We start from the raw sequence: 21,327 nt of genomic DNA on the forward strand, positions 1-21,327 counted from the left end.
AGACTTATGCAATAAGTATTGCATTGGCTGGACCCCATTTCCTTTGCCCAATATAGTTTCATACAAAAACTTAGACATTTCACTACAGAGCCAGCTGTATCATTCCTGTGTGGTGCCAGAACAGAAACAGATTCCAAGAAAACGGCCTCTTCAGACTGCTCAAATCTGGGCGTTTAAAGCCACATGATAGAAAAGCAACTGCTACGGTACTGTTTTCTCACATTTTTGAGACTGTCACGATCAGAGATCTGATACATTAACCTTCTCACGAAACTCAAGTCATGTGGAAAAAGTTACTTCTACGAAAGTTATTAAACTGTAAAAACCGTGAGACCCGATTTAGGCTCTCAAAGAGGCATTGTAAAGGAGAAGCATAAAAAATGCTAATCAGGAGGGGAAATCTAAATATGTTGTGACTTTATTTTAGAAAGACCTAAACAACGCCATGAGCATGAATGTTAATTACATTTCAAGGATTCCGATTAAAGATCCAGGAACACTTTTTAAGAAAGTACTGCTTTTCAATTTAAAAACAATTCTAGTCATCTAGTTTTCCTCTCTCCTACTAAGGGCTTTTGCCTTAAACCAGGATATTTTGTTCTTTAGGGATCAGTCTGGTTTTTGCTGCTTATTGCCCACCTGAAGTCATAAAACACCAAAAAGGCTTCAGGTGAGGAATGTGCATCAGGACCCTTAAGTCAACAAAGATCAAGTGCCTGTTTCTTATAAACGAATCCTCCTTAATGAAAAGGAAGAAAAGAAAACAGAGCATGAGTAACCTTGCTTCCAGTCAGAAGCCATCCAGAGGATGCTTTAACCCAAACTGCATTAGTCTTTTCTTAGAATTGTACAGAACATGCACTAGTCCTTCTCTTTAAACCCACCCCACCTCTGCAGGCATGAAAAGGACACTTGGCTGAGTTACCCACTTCCCCTGAGACTCAGGCCAAGTTCGTTTTACAGACTTTTGGCCAAATAGCTGCACAAACTATGGCATGAAGAGATGCTATTTGTGACCAGCATATGAGTACTTGGTGATCAAGGGGGAAAAAACCTTGTGACACACTCCAGCACATGAGAGACATGACACAAGAAAAGTATAGTTCTTGCTTGCCTACAGGCTGCTGCCCGTATACAAAATACAGCGCTCTGGTCAATGCATGCCAGTGTAAATACATTGTCAGAGACTAAGCAGAGACCTGGTCCCCGGCCATGCAGTAAGAGTATGTCTGCTGGGTAACCAAACTGCACAGCTATGTGCTCTCCTTCTTTATTCTTTCTCGCCTGTGTTTAATTCTCTTCCAGTGTTAGGTGTATTAATCCAAGACTAATCTCTAGCTAGTCACAGGAAAGCTTGGATCTCCAGAAAAGGGCTGGAGTTCAGGGCTATCCGCTATCTGTAGCAGGAAATGAAGCTACTTGGGCTTGAAGGGAGAAGTGTTGGTGGACCAGGTTGATGAGGGACATGATGGAGGAATGCAGATAAGCAATTAAGCCCTTCAAAAACATTTTCTTTGGTTTTTGCAGTCTGTGGCATGACATACAATACACTTTAACTGTAACTGACAGTTGAACTGAATATGCCTATAGCTGAATAAAAACAGATTAAAAAAACATGCACAGAACAAGAATAACTTGAAACTCAATCAAAATGCTTTTAATTTGTGATGTAGGAGCACAATATTTTTAAATTTGAAAGAATATAATTTCTAGGGCTTTGTAATATTCAAGTGTATATGTTTAATGTAGCTGTAGTCACCAGATGAAAGTTTCTAAAATGAAGCAAAAGAAAAAACTACAAGAGCTTATGGTTTTGTTTAATCCACTCCCACACTGGACTGGTGTTTGTGCAGCCTCAAAATTGCACATGGCTGCCCTTCGAGGCACAGCCAGCAAAGTGCCTGTCTAAATGCATGCTTTCACAGAAGCTCCATCTGATTTTAGATGAGATCTCCTTCATAAAAGGTAGTCCTGTCCTTTTCCCCACCTCCAGACATGTTCTCACGCCCTTCCTCGTGCCGATACAGGCATTCATACAGCTTGTGCAGTCAGCTGCATCAGCTCATCCAAAACTCTTTGTTTTCTTTTTGGTAAGGCAAGTATTTCAGCCAGATCAGTTTGCTGGCCGAGGATGGGATCACCACTTCCATCCAGTGGGGGGTCAAATCAGCTTAGGCAGCTCATGAAAATGAGCTTTAAGGTGGGACAAGATCTATATACACGACACGAAGCGCTATGCACCTACTTCACCTGACTAATTGCCTTGCAATCCTCAGTGCATGAAGAGTGACAGACTTCATGAAGCAGCAATTCAGAACAGAAACACCGTGTAGGTCCTCTGAATCACCCTCCAGAGTGGTCTACCTTTCTCTACCAGCTCTGGAGGCTGCATATGAACCATTTCTGTAGTAAGGGATGTATGTTATAGGATGGAGAGAAGAGAGTACAAGGCAATAAGGCCATGCACTTGCTCTAGATGGTTTCTCTATACCACATAAAATACAGATTTTTGTATTTAAGAAAAAAGAAAGGTTTATTTCTGCACTATGTTTTATATCTTGCCTATTGCATTGCCAGTTTAGCTAGCAGGACTGCTGAAACACATCAGAAAGTAAGTTTATAAAGAAACCACAGTGTCCAGGATATCCTGCCTTCTCTTAATCCCTGTGTGGAAAAAGCACCCTCCAGCTAAAGCTCAGAAGCCCCAGTGGCTCAGAAAGTGTCTAGCCAGGTAGAGAGGAATGTGTTGATTTTCTTTGTCCTCCAGGCAGAGGGACCTTAACCTTCACCATTCATGCTTTTGTTTGCATGCTTTTGCAATATGCACCCACCAGCTGTTTTACTCACCAGGGTGAAGTCCCAGTGCGGTCCCGGAGTCAGAAACGTGAAAGAGCTGCCTCGTCTCAGAGGGTACCTGTGAGTGGAAAAAAGGAATAAAGTAAATAATTTATAGGTTGCTGTAGTAATTGATAAACTACATCTCTTTTCCACAGCTTTGACGGTATCGTACATTTTCAGCTCCTAGCACAAAAGTTGCAAAGACAATGATGTAGCACAGTCTTTGGGAAAGAGAGACCAAAAGGATTGCCAGTATTCCCCACCACGATTGCAGGTGTTAGATTAAAAATCCTGGTTTACTACAATAAATGGCTCTGTGCAACAGAGGCAGGCAGAAACCTCCCACTGGGCCCTGCGGGCTGGTCTGGAGGAAAAATCTCTCTTTGACCACAAACCTGCCAATCTGACCAAGAGGAAGGATAAAACAATAATAATAATAAAAAATAATAATATTGTGGCCTCATTTTCCAAGGTTAATGAAGCTGAAATGAAAGGAGGCAACAAACTGCACCTTTGACAATGCAGCCTTGTAGTTTCCCATAAAATTACAACCAGGAATTGAGTTGTGGTCTTTCATTAAGTCATTCTCGATCCAAGAAAGTTAAACCACCAGAAAGCACTACACACAATAGACCGTTTGTATAATCCTTGCTCTTTGAACAATGGTAAACGAATTGCCTTATGCAAGTCATTTATTGTACTAGCACCGAGTTAAGCAAACAAGTTACGTTCCAACTTTCACTGTCTGGTGGACTTAAGGTATGTTTCCAGCAACAATTTTTTAAAGCTTATTCTGGCCGTAGTATGGAGAAACATTTTTGTCTGTCATTGGGTTTCTGCATGTAGAATTTTAGTCCCAAATGGGCCACACACTTTTTTTCAAAGGCAGCCAGCTGTATCGCCTAATGGGGAGAAGATTTCCCCCTTGCTGTCACAAACTCAGACAGAAAAGGCATCTCTTCGCCAGCTGCACCTTTCTTCTTCGTACTAAGATCCCACAGGATTATAAAAAACCTGGAAATAATATAGGAATGCAAATCCTTCCGACTTTCAGGGGACTTGCACTCCAGCATTGCTCAGGCATTGCTGAAAATTCATCTCACAGAGTATTAGTAGTATTTAATGTCAGCAGCTCTCCGTATCGGAAGAGAAAAAGCATTTGTCTGTAAAAGGTTTGTGCAGGGTGGGGTGTTCTGGATTGGTATTTGGAAAATATAAGTCAACCACCCAGAAAATACTTTTGCACTTCTACCAGCCAATGCAGAGCAACAAGATAAATGTTTTATGAAGTGTACCTTATTGGAAGCAAGATGTGAAGGAATACAAGATGCTTTCGGTGATGAGACAAACATTTTATGCAGCAGATGTAGACTACACAGGTGAGCTTATTAGCACTTTTCCTCCAGAAATATATTTCTGTGCTGACCCTTTGCTTAGCATAGGTCTGTTAATACAAGCGACACCTTATTTTACTTCAAAGTCAAATCTGAGGACAAATCTAATCAACTGCTAAATGCCGGAGCTGGTTCTGTGGTCCCCATTCCAGGAAGGACCAGTGTTCGGGCTGTGGATTTTGTTTCTTGGGATGACCCAAGGAGATGACCCAAAACCGTTATCTGGCACCCGGTACCAAAAAGACAAGACCACTATGCGCAACAAGGGCATCTGCTCTTCACTCCCCACACGTGGTGAAGGGATATGTCTGCCACACATAAAAGGCTGAAGCAGCCTTTAGCAGAAAATGATATATTTTGATTCGGACAGGGAGCGAGAGCTGTTCGGCCACCTCATTAGGTCACAGAATAGGAGCAACACTTCCCTGCAGTTTCTGGGGTGGCTGAAGTCCTCTCGGGACCTGTTTAGGGAGCATTTCACCTGCTCCAAGGGTTTGAGCGAGGCAGCTGCCATATAAGCAGTGCAAATGCTAAGTGAGAAGCATCTGCAGTGGAAAACCAGGAAGCAGGAACATCGTCATGGGCTTCAAAGTGATTAGAATAGTAAATATGCCATCTATATTATATATACACACATAGATTTAGATACCTAAATATATAGATAACTAAAATAAATACCTAAAGTTTATAAAATATAAAAATATAAAAAATAAGCTTATTCAAAGTACCATATGCACGAATTAAGACTTATGTAAAACCAGAGGAAACTTTGGCTCAGAACACACGACCTTCAGGTACCTTAGGATCAGCCAAAACCTTTTAATACAATCACTGTGTCTGTGACGCTGCTCCAGAAAGGAAAGTGGCATTTCCAAGAGCTGCATACCAGTACACTGATTGCTAGATGGAGAAGAAACTTCTGGAAGGGAACATTCTTTGGGATTTATAAGAGTACATACCGCTCGGGAAGAAAATCTGGGAATGAGCATCGGATTTCTCTGAAATTTAAAATAGAGCCATTTTTTCTCATGAGAAAGAAAAATCCTCACTGTTTCATCCCAACATCTAACCTGCTAGGCTGCCCAGACCAAAATTTACGAGTTTGATTAAACCTTCCTTGACTACAGATAAAAAAGCAAAGAGATAATTAATGGTCTGCAAACTGTACCCTGCACAGCTATAAAGAGCTACCAGAATGGACTAAGCCTCAGTTTCTAAGGCAGGCATGAACTTTTATGCTGGGAAGCAGGAACATAAGTTTATTCCATGAATCTTGATCTCCAACACCAGAGGCAGCCAAATTGTGACCTGGAAGCCACACGAGGCTTGCAAACTGTTGAGAGTAACTCCCAGTCATCCCAGTATGGATGTGGGCTGCTTGTAGCTGCCCCAGCTGCATTGTCTAGGGTCCTCAGTGCTCCCCGAGTTGTGCCCCCCTGCCCGCGGGGAGCAATGGGACCACGGGTACAAAGCTGCCATTGAGAACAAGCAGGAGTTTGGCCCATTTGTACTAGTGCACTCAGCTTCCAACCAAATGGAGATTTTACGGGGTATGATCAAAGTAAGTTTGGCTACAGCAGCCTTTCAAAAAGCTCAAATTTAAAGGTGTTGTACAACTATCATCATGTCCTCATACGGTTAAAGCAACCACCACAGATTTCCATTTACTGCCCAACGCGCTTCATTCCTATTGTACAGGCATTATAATAAGGTTTTAGTCCAAAGCAGTGCTTTATTTTGACGTGCTCATTGTAAGGCATGTACCTCATGGGACTGCCTGTGCAGCATTTCAGACACCCCTCTGCTCAGGCCGGGGTGGGACTCATACAGCTGAATGCACAAGATGCCTCCCACTCTGGCCTCCCCACTGTCCTTGAAAAAGGCTTTTCTCGGTGTCTCCTGGGAACCTGCCTGATGGTGTCTTTCAAAAGACAACCTGCAGAGATGATCACACAGGTATTAACCTCTCTACTGCTACTGCTCAGTATCAAGACTACATAGCCACTATTATTTCATGAAAAGGAGAAATGATCACGTATGAGAGGCATTAACCTTGGAAACCTCAGCATTTTAAAACGAGTTGTAGGGGTGGGGAGTACAATAAGATTGAGGTTCAAAAAAAATCTACAGGCAGCTTTGTTTCCAGTTGTCTACAAGAGTTGGAGAGAAATTTCTCTAGCTCAGACTCCATCATTTAAACTTTCTCCCTTGGTCACTCAGCTGTGGGGAGAAATGCAGCTAACACCTCCCACAAAAGGCATGTAATATAGAAATATTTGCCCCAGTTAAAAAGTTCCCTTCAGTCCTCCGAACACCCAACGCAGATCTTCTGCAACAACAGAGCCCGTTATAGACCAGCTGCTCTTTCCTCCTCTTCAATGGTCTGGTAAGAGGACTCAATCAAGATAAGAGAGTAAAGTAGAAATCAGAAACTGTTCCTTCTCACATGCCACCAACATCGACAGTGTTCTGGGAGTACGAATTCTCTTATTTGTTCTAGATCTTGGTATCACAGACATTTCCTGACCATCTTTTGTAATAGGAATGAGCTTTTTGTGGTGTGAAGAGATCTTACTGATCCTCCTTCCTTTTTCAAGTCTTTGGCCAAGTGTGGGGAGCTGAGATCTGCCAGGAACTGTCAGGAGTGACAAATGGACAGACATAGAGGGAAGCAGACCCTTGTGCTAGGTGGAAAAAAGACCTTTAGGAAAGTGGCCTCTGTCATCTTGAAGCTTCACCACATCTCCCAGCGTCCCCTTTCCAGTCACTACTTGCTAACTGGGCCTTGATAAGGTACCATTTAAGCAAAGATCATTGGGATGATTGCCTGCAGAATTGCTTGATTTTTTGCTCTGCCTGTAGCTCTGCTAGAGCCTGCAAAGCTCTTCAAAACTACAGAGCCAAATTTCAAGTCACCTGCATGACTACCATGCATATTATGTGCAAATGGATGACTCATGATTGCAGTGCTCAGACGGGCATCCCTTGCAAGGTCTGTCAAGAACCTGAAGACAGCACTGGTGAATTAAAAGTCAGCGGTGACCGTAAGAGCAATCCTGGAAGTTTTAACTAACGCATCTCACAACACAACATGAGAAAAAGCAGAGCTGCATGATGAAGCACTGTGCTGTTGGTCATTGCTCAAAACACTGTATGATTAATTGAAGCAAGTGCAGAGTGGCCTGGATGTAATGTTTTAGTACTTGAAGAGAGCAGAATAAAGTATTGTGCTGGTGCCAGCAGTTGGATATAGTTAATTGCTGTGTTTACCGCAAAGCTGTTCCAAGAGCCCAGCCCTATTGCAGGGACATCCATAGATATCCCTGCTGTGTCACCCAAATGAAAGGACTAAAGTAGTATTCAGTCACTTCCTTGAAAAAGATTCTTCTTGATAGGCTGTCTCCGGCATAATTTCCTAGTTTAAGACAGGATGAGCAGATACAGACTCTTTCCTTATCTTACCAGGCTCAAGACAAGCAGAAAGTGTTAATTGTAGCTGGCTGATTCATGTAACTTTGAAACCTCTTTCAAAGTGATTAAGAACTTCAGGGTTATGAAGATGATTACGTGAACACACAAAAATAATTTTCGAGATGTAAAATGTTGCGGCAACACGCTGGCAAAGCAAATCTCTCCAAACTAAGAGCAGGGGAAGGGCAATCTTGTTGAGACTGTACAGAAAGAACAAACACTTCTGTTTTGGTACCCACTGTTTGCTTCAAGAAATGAATGTTCCAGGCTGCTTACCAGCAAATGATGATACTGCCAGTCTTGCCAAGAGTAAATCTTTCCAGAGCCTGTTAAAATAGAGATTGCCACGCTGATGGTCCATACAGAGATTAGCTATGAAATATTTTTTAACCTTAAAAGAGCACGTGTCATTTGTATTTTCAAGTTGGCCTGCAAACAGGTTTAGAAAACCAGCTACCAACATTGAGAGAGGCAGGGGAAGTCCTGAACTCAAAACCTGTTCGGCAACATAGCAGGGGAAGAGATGAGGCCCCAATAATCTTAATAGAGGAAGTCTGGGCAATTTAGTAGATAACATATTGATAAAGGCAAGTAGGCAGGCTCAATCGTTTCACATTGAAGCCAGACTAAGGAAACAGTCATTGTTCACCAGCTTCCTTGAATAAACATCAGGATCCTCTCAGCAGCACAGGACAGTATGGATGAAGCGATGGCAGTGAGCACTTGGCCAAATTTGTCCTCACAATTTAATTTCGAGGTTGATGATTCCCTTCAGAGCTGGACATATTTTGAAGTTCAGAAGGGAGGGGTAAGCAGCTGTGAAAAAATACCTAATCTTAAATCAATTTATCAAAAAGCAACTGTTTCTGTCAAGTACTGTGTTGCTTCTTAAGCACCTTTTTATGCTTGTCTTCCCCAGAGACAGGGCTTTTTTGTGTTGACTTTTGCTAATTTTTTTGTGGGGGGGAAGGGGGAAAGCCATGAAAGAGATTTTTTGGGTCAAACAGAAATCCAAAAGACATCCACAAAGGGCGTGCTAGAATAGATTCCCATTAGTCAGACTAGAAGATAAAGCACAGAAGAGCATCACTCATCAGGTTGGAGCAACTTCCCATTAATGTTATTTGAAACATTTTTCTCCCTTTTTACTGTAAATCCGCACCGCCTAGTCAGCATCATTCGACAGTCTGCACTCTTTTTTTACTTATTTTTGATGACTTATCCAGGAAACTGCAGAAATGCTTTGATCTGGCAGTTCTCTTAACTTTTTAAAGTTCCAAAATACATTCTTCAGACTGGGCAGCAATTCTGTGTTTCCTTCCCCTCTGACTTCCAACCCCCTTTTTTTTGTTTTCAGTGCAATCTGTTCTTAAATATAAACCACTTGCACCAGTTAAGTACTAAGATGGTGAATATTACAGCAACATGAACAGATTTCTTTTCTCTTTCCCCAAATGAACAAGCCACACTGGTGAATCCTGTTTTGAATGACAAGAACAGAAATGCTCCACCAAGTCTCTTGAATTTTAATTTAAAGCTTTTCTGCAGGGGAAAAAAAAGAGAGCCTCTGGATTTCCAACCTACTATAGTTAATATTTCCAGTTCAACAATATCCAGAGGCCTTGGCCAGTATAAGAGGCCTCCCAAGCACTGTGCAAACAAACTCTGACTAAGGGCACTTACGGCAGTGCTTGTCACAGTTCCTTATCTTGAAAAGCTCCAGGGTAAAAGCCTTACTTGAAAAACCTATTGACAGACATTTTAAATATCTAAAAGCAAGACAGAAGAACTCAGTACTTCAATGGCTGAGAGGAAAATGGTGCCGGTGAACTCCGCATGGAGTTCAAGTTTGCAGATTGCTTCTCCGTCATTAATGCTACCTCATTAATGCTATCGCTGCCAGTAGCACACAAAGGAAGCGGGATACTTATAGCCGTAATTATATAGAGAGCAAAAGAATGACGGGTTGCTCTCTGGAAATATGGTTTAGAAAGCTGCAATAACTTTCTGGCAGCAGCAGGGTTTGCAACACTGGTGCAATTAGTAATTCTAGCAGTCTCAGCTTTCAAATAGCAAAGCCATGAAAATGCATGGCCAGCAGTGGAGTTAAACAGCAATCAAAAACACTTCAATCCATCTACCACTTGGACAGGACCGAGCAGTGCTACTGCTGAGCTGAGAACTTCTTGTACTTTTCAGACACTCTGGAATAGCTATTATTTTGTTCTTTTATGTTGGAACAACCTCTGCTTCTAAAAGGAAGCGCCTTCAGACACTCTGGGCAGGTTCAAATTATACAAAGAACATTAAATTTTTGTTTAAATAGTTTTATGAAGTTCAGCACAGACTGAACGGGAAGAGTGATTTTCCATTTTAGAAGTGTTTGCTCCTCACAGGTATTGGTGGAATATTATAGCTATTTGTCTGAAGAAGCAATCAACAGCAGCACTGAACACAAGCAGATGAGCCCCAAGGAGATTAAACATGCACTGATATCCTTAAATAATCGCACGCCTGACCTCTCCAGAGCTGCACATTAACAGTCTCTCCACAGCCAACACAGCAACATCTAGTTTTATCTGAGGATTGAAGTGATATCTTTTCACCACAGACTTCCCTTATGACCCAAGCATCTTCCTTCCAGTTTGCCTTCACACTTCCCTCCCCAGCCGGGTATCTGCTCCAAGTCACATGCAGCAAACGCTAAGCGCCCTAGCACTGTTGCTAAGGCTGGCAGCCAGAGCTTTCTGCAGGAGAAAGGCTTTTCAGTAGCACATGGTCAAGTCTCCTCTCTTCCCCACCCCAATCCCTGTCCAACTGTTCAAGTTACTTCAAGGTTTATGCTTAGCACACAGTAGCATTTTTCAAAGGCTTCTGGTCGAATGACGCACTGCAGCACACCATCAACCGAGCACTGAAATGAAACAGATACAAATAATCTTCACAGAAGGCTATTGTTAAGAGTACCATTTCAGTGATTCAGTTTAGAATCTGACTGTGCAAACGTTTGCGCTGGCCAAACCAAGAGGTGGCAAACATAAGCCTGGGTAGGAAAACCTTTGTTCCGCTTTGCTCGTGAGCTGGCCTGCTGAGACAACTCTGCAGCTGCACAGAACATCTTCAACTGCCATCGTGGCCTGAGGTTGTCCCTAAACGCACCTGCAAACATGGCGAGGAGGTGATGGGAACACTGCAAACATCCCAGAGAACCTATACTGCCAAGAAAACAAAGAAAACCTGGGTGCCTCAAGGAGTCCATGACTCCAGGCTATGCCCAAGCTGAGAGGACAGAAGCACCACTAGGCACGAGCCGAAACTGTGGTGCTCCAGAAGTACGGTTCCTCTTCCCGGGCACAGGAGGGAGCTGGTGTCCCTACAGACTCATCAGCATTAACGTCTTCATGCCAGTGGCAGCCCAGAGCATCACCCAGCTGTTCCATCACCTGGGCGTTTGCCCTTGCCTCCATCCATGCTTCGCTTTGGAAGACAGCAAGAGCAGACTCTCCTCCACACAGCCTTATGGCACACAGGGCCAGAGCTGTGCAAAGAGAGCTCCTGTCCTGCAGGCAGGTATTCTTGCCTGCAAGAGAGGGTTATGGCAATAATCCATCACTAGAAAGAAAAACTTTATTTGTCTTTATTAAGAGGAAGTGAAAGCTACTGACAGAAGTAACATCTCCTGATACAGGATCAGGATTTCCAACCTTAATGATTCTAATGATTCTATGATTAAGCACATGCTGCGTGTAGTAATTCTGCCCACTTCACAGAGCTATTTGTACTCTCATTTCCAGAGATATGATGTAAACGCTGAAGCGGAGGAGGGGGGAGGACTGTAGGGAGAAGCAGTGCAGCTGCTGACAAAATATTTTGCTTGTCAGCAGCTGTGCAAGCGCTCTCACTGCTGCAGGATCATCTCTGGCAGAAGAGCACAGCTCCCTGCGGCAGAGCTAATGCACCCCCAGCTCTTGAGCCGCCGAGTTTCGTGCATCAGTCCCTTGTCAATCAGGCCTGTCGGCCGTGCATGACTTCTCACATGAATGATGGACTGGTAGATAATCCTAACAATTAAAAACCAGGAACAGAAATAAAACCACACCAACACTACATGCCAAACCTCGGCTCCCCTTTTCCTGCTGAGTGTGTAGCCAGGCCAGGCCTCATCTCATCTGTCAGCCCCCCGACGGGGAGGCAGTTGTCCAGGCTCCCCTGTCACTCCTGGAGAGAGGCTGACACCTCCAGCCAGGCATTTTAAGCTGGCTTGGCTATGCCCTCGAGGCGCCTCTTTTTCTGCATCAGCTATAAAGAAACCTTGTGTGCGGCTCAGATTTAAGCAATCAGCTTTTAGGTGACCAAAGTTAGGTGAAATGAATCTTCCGTGCAATGCTTAGGAAATGCCAGCTGACAAAGTTTCTAGTTAGAGCTCAGATGCAATATTCATAAATACATTTTTGACTCACTTGATCATGTCATCCTAGCTGTACAGTTGATAGCAGGTACCTCTAAAGGCTTAGAGAAATCTTTAGTCAGGCTTTATTCTAAATAGTTCATATCCTCTTCAGCAATTTTGGTCCCAAGGTCAGAAATGAGCTGTGTTCCAGAGAAATCACCGTCGTTAAAAAATTAAAGCTGACTTCTCAATAGAGAGATGTTAAACTTAATGACCAGGTGATAAAGCACAATGCTACGAATAAACGTTTAGGTATCTGGACCACATTCAAGGAGGAAAGAGAAAGGAAGCAAATGTTGTAAACAATAGCCATGCTTACAGGAAAGCACTGTCTCATAGAGACTAGACTTGAAGATAAGGCCATCTTCACAGTGTTTTTATGTACCAAAGTGAAGGCCACTGTCTCTGGGTGCTTTAATGAACCACTGACCCCTTTGGATTAACTTTACCTGACTTTTTTTAATTCTCACAAAGCCAGGCTCTGAGGGCTGCAAGTGAACTTTAAACTTCTTGAACATTTCCAGGCAGGGAGCAAAAGGCTCCAAGTTCAGCTGAAGCTAGTTGTACTTTAGACATAATTGTTTCCACTTAGAGTCACCCCTGCGAGCCCCTTCCCCTGCGATACCTATTTTGAACGCTCTCGGGGGAGAGTGGTTGGGACGGAGGAATTCCAGAAGCCATGGGAGCGAGCTCTGCTGCCTGGCAGCCATGCCAGCCGAGGAAGACTGCGTCGGTTCAAATCCAGACAACTATTCTGAGTTCTTGTGGGAACCAAGCTTGATCCAATAAATATTAGAAGTTATCACAAGAGAACAGTCAGGAAAACACACATTTTAGTGCTGACAGGCACAAACTTTTCTCTTTTTTAACTCTAAGCAGCTATGCAAACAGTCACTTCAGCTGTATGTTTTTCTTTTTTTATGCAAACTGTCCCTGCAGCCCCTGGTATGAATGCAGTTATGCTGGTTGTAGGGCTCAAGGGCTGGAACAGCAACTTAACGTGGTGTAACAAGTTACCACTGACCAGCTGAAGTACTGTAAGGGTCCACCAGCATCCTTGCAACCGGCAGCAAATGCGAGGTCGTTCGAGCAAGAGTTCAGTTAGGCTTGTGCTCAGTGAAAGACAATCATCTTCTGCTGAGGCTGAACATGTGCATGTAAAAGGTTATTAAAGAACAGCTGAAATGTGGTTGCTTGCTTGCACCAGCATAGCTTTTTTCTATTATACAGGATTATACCGCAGCTCAAGGGTCTCTTAAAACTGGAGGAGGTGGGAGATTTGTAACAGCAGTGGTACTGCCACGTGTGTATTTACAGGAAGCCATCTTGCCCTTTGCTATAGCACCAATGTGGGGACTCAACAGCACTAGAATAATGTGTTTGTAATTACTTATGATTCACAACAAAACCAAAACAAGCCACAGGATGGCTTTGGCTTGAAATAATCTAAACCAGCATTTTTCCTAATGCTCAGGACAGTTCTGCAGAAGCCATAAAATACAGAGTCACTGGGGTGGGGGCAGGTCGCATCCCTTTTCCTGCCCATTTCAGTGGATGGGAGGTTTTCCTGGCCACGGCCCTGCCAGGAACACCCTGGGTAGACAACTGATCTGCAGGACTCCTTGCCAAAAGCCACCCTGGATGCAAGGTCCACATGGGATCAAGACGAGACTAGGCAAAGCCTTGGAAAAGATTTACTGGGGGCTACTAAGCACACAACTTGAAAACCGGTGGAGACTGAGATGGTGCAAGAAAAAGGAGCATCATAAGTGTCACTCTTGTTCTTACTTGGCACCCAAATCATTGTTGGAAACAGCACATTGGGTCAGAGGGACCCTTGTTCTGAACCAGCTCTTATGTTCTTAGGAAAGTTCACCCCCTTCTCATCTTTGCCAGGGCTATAAAAAGATGCCGTGCATTGCTTTGCAGGCTGAAGGAGATTAGCACTTATCCCACGCAGGAAAAAAGAAACAGGGGCAGGGTTAGATTTGGGCAGAGCAGAGTAAGCCAGCAGAAGCAGTCTAGGAACCATGGATACAAAAAAAATGGAGCCATAGGAAAAGCAAAAAAGGAGACAAGAGAAAAAAAATAATCAGAAAACACCAAGGACTAAGGAGCTGGGCAGGAAATGGCTGCAGGGTGGAGCTGTATAATGTAATGTCTATACAATTTAAGGGTAAGATCGGAAGAGAAACAGGCCTTAGTAGGTGGGTGGTAAGGCAGCACTGAGTGACTTCATATTTTAAATATTTAAACATTACAAGGACTTGAAGGTGTACTTTGCTCTTTCAGAAGAGATTGTTTAATGCTTTTGCTTTTTGAAAGCACAGTCCCTTTCTTTCTTTTCTTACAAAATGTAAAAATAGGTAAACACATTTAGAGCTGATATCCCAGGCAGCTCTGCAAGCCAGTGACAAATAGACCTGTGCTAAGTTGACATAGGCCAGTAACCACCCCAGGAGAACTCATTTTCTCAAACAGGGTTTGCACTGTTTTATTAAATTCATTTAAAGCACGTTAACTAGTGCGCCTTCTGTGCTCAGGCAAGATAACTGTTTCCTTTCACTATTCCTTTCTTCACGCTATTTTAACCTTGAACTACCTCCTTTCACCTGTGAGTTGGAGGCTTCAGATTCCTCGATGGGTTCCCTTTTCAGGCAGCGTTTCAGCCTCGCCCTTTCCATGAGAGCTTCAGTAGTGGGTCCCAAGTGAAGCTGGTCCAAGTGGTTAGTACCTGTGTCTGGCCTAAGCTTGCAGTCACAGAGCTCCAACATAAAACCACATCAATGTTTCTCAGTCCTCCCTGCCTCCATGCCCATCTGTATGCGTTTAGGACATATCTCATGATGCTTGCTGCTGAGACCCTCCACTCTCTCCTGCTGGTGGGAAAGCATTAGAGGAGTATCAGCTCTCAGACGATTTGGTTCAAGTCCTAGATAACAATTTCCAGTTTGAGACACCTTCCATTCTCCTAATCTGGACAATTTAGCTCAGTTTGCACACGGGTGGTGGTAGACATCAAGTTAGACCTCAGGCTAGAAGCCAAATTCTCTTTATGGGGATGACAGTCTCAGATGTTATTTGGCTATCTGACCATAGAGGTTTTAGAGGCAGTAGCAGATAAGGAACAGAGCAAAGAAAGGCCTGCAAGGAGAGGAAGAGCTTGAAACTCAGACAAAACAATACAGATGAAGGATTAAGAAATCAGGGAAAATGTAGTTACTGCAGTAGACAAGGAACTGCTGCCTCCAGGGATAATTTTATGGAGGCTGGCAGGGAAAGGTAACTGCTCGGGGGCCAAGGAAGACATATGAGCTAGCATGATGGGAAAGGGAGGAGAGTTCAGACACAAGTCTCTAATCTCTTTCCATGAGAGAAGTATAAATACACCTGAAGTCTGTTTTCAAGTTTTAAACAGAGTAATAATAAAGTTTTAATAAAAGCATTATAGCCATTTCCAGTTATTACAACAAACAAACAAACCACCCACACACAAAATAAATCTCACAGTGCAAGGGAAAAATAGCACCTCTCTAGAAAGAATGTACAGTCTTCAGAGAAGAGAGTCTGCTAGACATGTCCACAGGAAACCCGTTATTAAAACTCACTCAGCTCAACCAGTGGTTATTCATGTTCAAGAGAACATTCTTGGACAGTTAGCACAAAGATTACTCTGTCTCTTCTAAAGATTATCCCAAAGCAATTCTTTACACAAAGAAAATCGATTTAGGTTACAGAACAATCTCAAATCTGCCCCCTTATGTGTATGAATTAGTACTGCAACAGCCCCACTACATGCGACTACAAAGCGCAGTAGGTTCGACGCAGAAAGATAATCACTAACAAATCAAAATGAATGTTAAAAAACAAGTGGGAGATACATTAGTCAGCTGAAATAACAAACAGCAACACAAAACATTACATATGTAAACCTGGTTCAGAAAACATGGCTTGATACAACGATAAGGGCTATTGCATTGACAACATTGCGTATCTCAACACTTCACCTATCACGGAGAGCACCTTCTTTCCCAACTGTTGATACAGCACAAGTTAAAACACCAACTCATTTTACTGATATAAACCACCTTAGGGAAGGGGACGTGACACCAACTGCAGCTGGCAGCCTTCTAGGCAGGCGAGCCAGAGGCCAGGCTCTGTTGTGGTTAATAGACATTTTGCTGAAAGTCAGCACTTCTGCATCGGCCTCGGTCTGTCCTTAACTGCTGAGTTTCGAAGCTGACCCCTTTGTAAAACAGTTATAACAAAATCAGCTGCTCAGGCCTGCTGCTTTGAAAGATTGCTGTACTAAGTGCAAAGTCCCATGAAACGAATGGCAATGTCTTTTGTGAAGGACAGGGCCGCTAATTAGTTAATGCTTTGTAGCGCTCTGGGTGATATTTTCCAGCCAATTTAAGGGACTCATGAACACAACTGCCATTAAAAAAAAAGTCACCTACAGGAATTAAATCTCTTCATCTCGCTGGAAAACCTTGCATCTAGAAGTTTAAACTAAGCCAAGCACTGTAACTGACTCTTCTCACTAAGCAAGATATGGACGCAGTTACAAACAAAATCTTAAGACCTTTACGTGTGCGGGGGAGGGAAATCAGCTTAATTGTAACTTTTTGCAATAGGCTTTTGTGGTCTCTCTGATGCCAAAGATTAACATATTCTGGGTTCTCAGAAATGAACCTGGAACCACCCAGACAACTTTGCAGAAGAGCTTTTAAAGTGAAGACTTTAAAGGTGATGAACGCTCCCAGCCGTGCTGCGTTCCTTCTCCAGCCCACCCACGTGCCCAGAGCCCAGGGCGCCCAGGACGTGTTCACATGCTTTTGTTCCTTGCTTGCTTTTCTCCCCCCAAGTCACCTTGGAGCTGACCGAGTTTAAATGGTTTAGGAAAAGGACATGGTCAGCAGATAGTATGTCACGGAGGACTATTAATTCAGTGCGGGAAAGGAAAAAAAAGTCAGCCTGTAGTATTCAAGAAATTATTTTCTTTCATCCTAGGTGGGGAAGCACTAACCATTTGACTCAGTAAAATGGAATTAATCCTAAATGTAGCTTAACCAGTCAATTTATTGTAAATAAGCTCAAAGCTGGAGTGAAAGAAGGAAAAGATCTGTTTCCCAATCCAGCGGTGACACCTAGAGGGAGAGGATTTCATTGCGTGCTTGGCAGGGACTAAAGGGACCGAACAAGAAATTAGAAAGCTCTGCCAGAGACAGCAGGGCTCTGGAGTCCCTTATTTCATACTCTGGAGCTCCCTGCGTGTGCTCCAGCACAGGAGGACACAGCGATAAGAAAGCTCCTGGCAGTAGCAGCGCTCCAGAAAGACACGAGAAAAAGATGGAGGAGAAAAGGGAGAAGCCTGAGCCTCTTCCAAATGGCACTAGAAGGTTTCTGCCTTCCCAAGAGCTCCCCTGCGGCAGCTCCTGCTGCCCAGTCACCCCACAGACTGTAAGAAGAGCAAAGTATTTTGCACAGCAGCATCAGTGGGATGCAAATCATGCTCAGCCACCTCCGGGATCGCAGCCCAGGCCCCCAACAGTGGGTAAGCCCGTTTATGCCTTTCCTAACAGATCTTACCGCCATTCCCCAGAATCAAGGACTCAATCTCCACATGCTTTTTTTTTTTTAAACCTTTCTCTCTCAACTTTGCACATGATGAATGAACTGTTACACCTCAACCATGGAGGTGGGGAAAAAAAAAGAAAAGACGACATCAGAGAATCCAAGCGCAAGCCAGCTCCATAGGAAACCAGGCTGCATTATTGTCTGTCCTTGGGACTGCTTGCTAAAACATGCAGGAAACTTTAGCCAAGGTTGTTACTACTCCTCCACATAAGGTGTGGCCCACCTGAATTTGCAATTCTAACTACATTATTGGCTTTATGCCTTTTTTGTTGTTGAAGTCTGCATTTTCTTTGGCTTCACCAAAATAATATCAAGAATAAAGGTGAACAGTCAACCATCCACATGCAGCAGGGATAATGCTTGCAGCACAGAGCCTGTAGGACCGTGGCTGCAGATACACTTTGCATCCCTCTTCAGGGATCTAAATGCTTCTTTTGGAGAACTTGTTGACAAGCATGGGGTCCTGCTCAAGGAACAAAGAAATTGCCTTGTCCACCCGGGACTCATCCAAATGTCTGACAGTCAGGTCTGAAATAAACTGTGCTTTTTTCCTTTCTGTTAAGACTACTGGGAGGGCCTCTGTCCTTGCTTTAATTTCTGGGAAGACTTCAAAGTAACCCTAAATAAAATTGCCTGAGGAAGGCAAGGCACCGGGAAGTCAAGGCCTGTGATCAAGCCTGCCTTCCTGTCCATTTGCAGGTAAAGTTGAAGGCTTGGTCAGATAATTGCTTACAATTATGTCAGCACATTTAATAAGGTACTTCCCCTCTCACCAGGATGTGGTAACTGTGGGACCACCAAGTCTATGGCACTGCAGAGTTAAACAGATTTGCTGGCAACCTGTAATTTTGGGTGCGGAGAAACTGAAGAATTATTTACATTTCTCATAGCAAAGGGAAGAGGTATCCCAGCTGAAACAATGAAGCTGCAAATTTTAAACAGTTAAAAGAACAAGGTATGTATTTAGGTATGTGAATACTACATGAAACTGCAGCTGCTTTCCAGGGACTGCTGAAATTTGCCCTGGAGAGTATAAAAGCTAGGAAGCGAGGAAGATGTACAGCTAGGAGGACAAACTTAATGACCATTTAAAATCCTATTTGGAAGCAAGTCACAAATCTTCACCTGCCATTTTCTCCAGCTCATTGGGTATGTTAATAGTGTGACATGGTTTAGTTTTGAAGATGAATCTAAGCTCATGCCTGCAGCCTTTGTGTTCAGGGCTTGTCAGGAGGTGACAAAGTCATGCTTGAACGGGACACAGCTCATGCGTGGCTGTGAAGACATGCACAAAGTAAAGCAGTGGTTGTCCGCTGAGGACACAATCCTACCACATTCACCAAAGGCCCAGTTCTCCATGGCTTTCCACTGCATGAAGTATTTTTCCCCATAACATGCAAAGCAGAAATCCCTCAGCAACAGCCATCCTAGTCGCTGTGACAAGCTCTGTGGAAGGTGGCACATCGGCCAACTCACCATAGGACCTGCTCTTGCAAGACAAAACTCTTTTCAGGAAGAGCTTAGGTGTTACCACTTGTTTCCAAGCCAAATTCAAACTGAATGATCTACCTAGAGTCTTTTTTCAGAATCTGGATGCATTTTCCTAATCTGGAGTATTTTATATTTATATTGTTTTGATTAGCAGATGAAGTAATTCCTGCAGTCACTTCCATTGCAGGTTTTTAGAAGGCCCTTCAATTATAGTAAAAGGCATCAGGTACCAGGACACCCACACTAAATAAAACCCCACACTAAATAAAACCCCACACTAAATAAAACCCCACACTAAATAAAACCCCACACTAAATAAAACCCCACACTAAATAAAACCCCACACTAAATAAAACCCCACACTAAATAAAACCCCACACTAAATAAAACCCCACACTAAATAAGAGACACTGTCTTCAAGAACATCTCTGATGCAAACACGAATACTCATTACCTGTGAGCAGAATTTTGAAATTTAAATAAAAATTCAGTGTATTCTGAATTTTTACATCTTTTAACTCTCAAAAAGCAGCCAAACATTGCTAGTATAAAAGGAATACAAATAGTCAAAGTCCATCAGCTTCCCTGGGAATTGTCCATATAAAGCTTAAGTACTGTCTAATCTTCATTCAAGTGATTTACACTGGGGGAAAAGGCTTTTCCATCCTTATTAACTGCTTTACCTTAGCAGCATCAGGATCATCACCAGCTGTTTTCTCACTTATAAGTTATTTTTTAGGGAAACTTTCATATAATCATTCAGTTTCTCTCACCCGATTGCTTCTTAGTGTTTGTTCATCTCTCACTATCATGTTCCTTTCTGGGAAGAGTTCTTCCTTCCACATATTATTGTCAGGGCTGCCTTATCACTGCTTTCCTTTCTCAGGCATTTCAAAACTTTCCTTTAAGTTTCATTGCTGCAGTGGCTTGACACTCACCAGAAACCCCATGTTTCCTGCTGTTTCTTCAGAGCAACACCACAGATGACAGCAGATTTAAAGCTGATGCAGAAATGAAAGTATAAAATATACTGGCAGATCTGACAGGAAAGGAAGAGAAGGGGGGAAAGGGAAAAAATAAAGAAAGAAGGCAACAACTGATAGCAGAGCTAGAAAACAAGCGTTAACGGTAGGGAAGAAATTTTTCCAGTATCCAGAGAGGAAGTCCTTGCAAGTCAGACGAAATTCAAAGTTTCCGTGGCTGTCAAATTGACAAGCACTTGAAATGAATCCATTGTACAAAGCGGACTAGAGTAAAATCCTGGAATACTATGGTAAAATCAGTGCATTTACTGGCAATTTCACTACCAGTTTCAGTGAGGTCATATTTTCATCTACGCATTGCTTTTAAATCTTAGCAATGTTTTAAAAGAAAAGCATTGCTGAAAAACCTGACAAGAAAGGATTTGCAAATCAGGAAATCCAACAGTAATGACAACTTCTCAGTTCAACTAATGTCCGTAAGAAATTGGGTGGTTCTAGGTCCATCCAAGATTTATAATTGTAAGATCTAAACTCTGTCTTTCACTAGCATGCCTCCCTCATTCATGTACTTTCAATCATAGGCTCCGAAACTGTGCTTGCTTACTACCACAAACAGCAACATCCACTACAACTGCCAAAAGATACCACTTCCATAGTTATCACCTCACACAATATATAAATAAATATATTTTAAAACTACTTACCCCCAACTGTCTTTCTCCAAGCCTCCAGCAAAGATGAGCCCCTATTTAGGAATCCTTCACTTATAAAATTATGTTAATAAGTTTTTAAGTTAGTGCTTGTTCATTATCTTCCTACAGAAAGATTCATGGGTTAATCTGCAGCCACTAGATATGCACACTAAGATGTTCTGAACCATTTCTCCATACTTTTAGTATATGTGAATTTAGACAACTGCTTATCATATTCCCATGTCCTAGATCAGGCAAAGACTGAGTAAATCTTTCTTTTCAGGCAATAAAAGTTTACCTACAGCTTATCCTGAGTATTTTTAAAAAAGATATTGGTAAAGCAAACCCCTATTATTTTAATAAGCTAA

The 21,327-nt window shown here is 42.8% G+C and overlaps 1 protein-coding gene across 1 annotated transcript in view; it reads right to left on the reverse strand.

The window, feature by feature from the left end:
* The window catches only part of NET1 (neuroepithelial cell transforming 1), a 54,750-nt gene that overhangs the window by 22,635 nt on the left and 10,788 nt on the right, over window positions 1-21,327 (reverse strand). Inside the window, exon 2 of the mRNA XM_075142313.1 lies at window positions 2,848-2,914. Coding sequence (XP_074998414.1) covers window positions 2,848-2,914 — 67 coding nt within the window. The remainder of the gene's footprint in view (window positions 1-2,847; window positions 2,915-21,327) is intronic.

The sequence above is a fragment of the Calonectris borealis genome, chromosome 1 (genome assembly GCF_964195595.1).
Source record: "Calonectris borealis chromosome 1, bCalBor7.hap1.2, whole genome shotgun sequence".
Taxonomy (NCBI): Eukaryota; Metazoa; Chordata; class Aves; order Procellariiformes; family Procellariidae; genus Calonectris; species Calonectris borealis.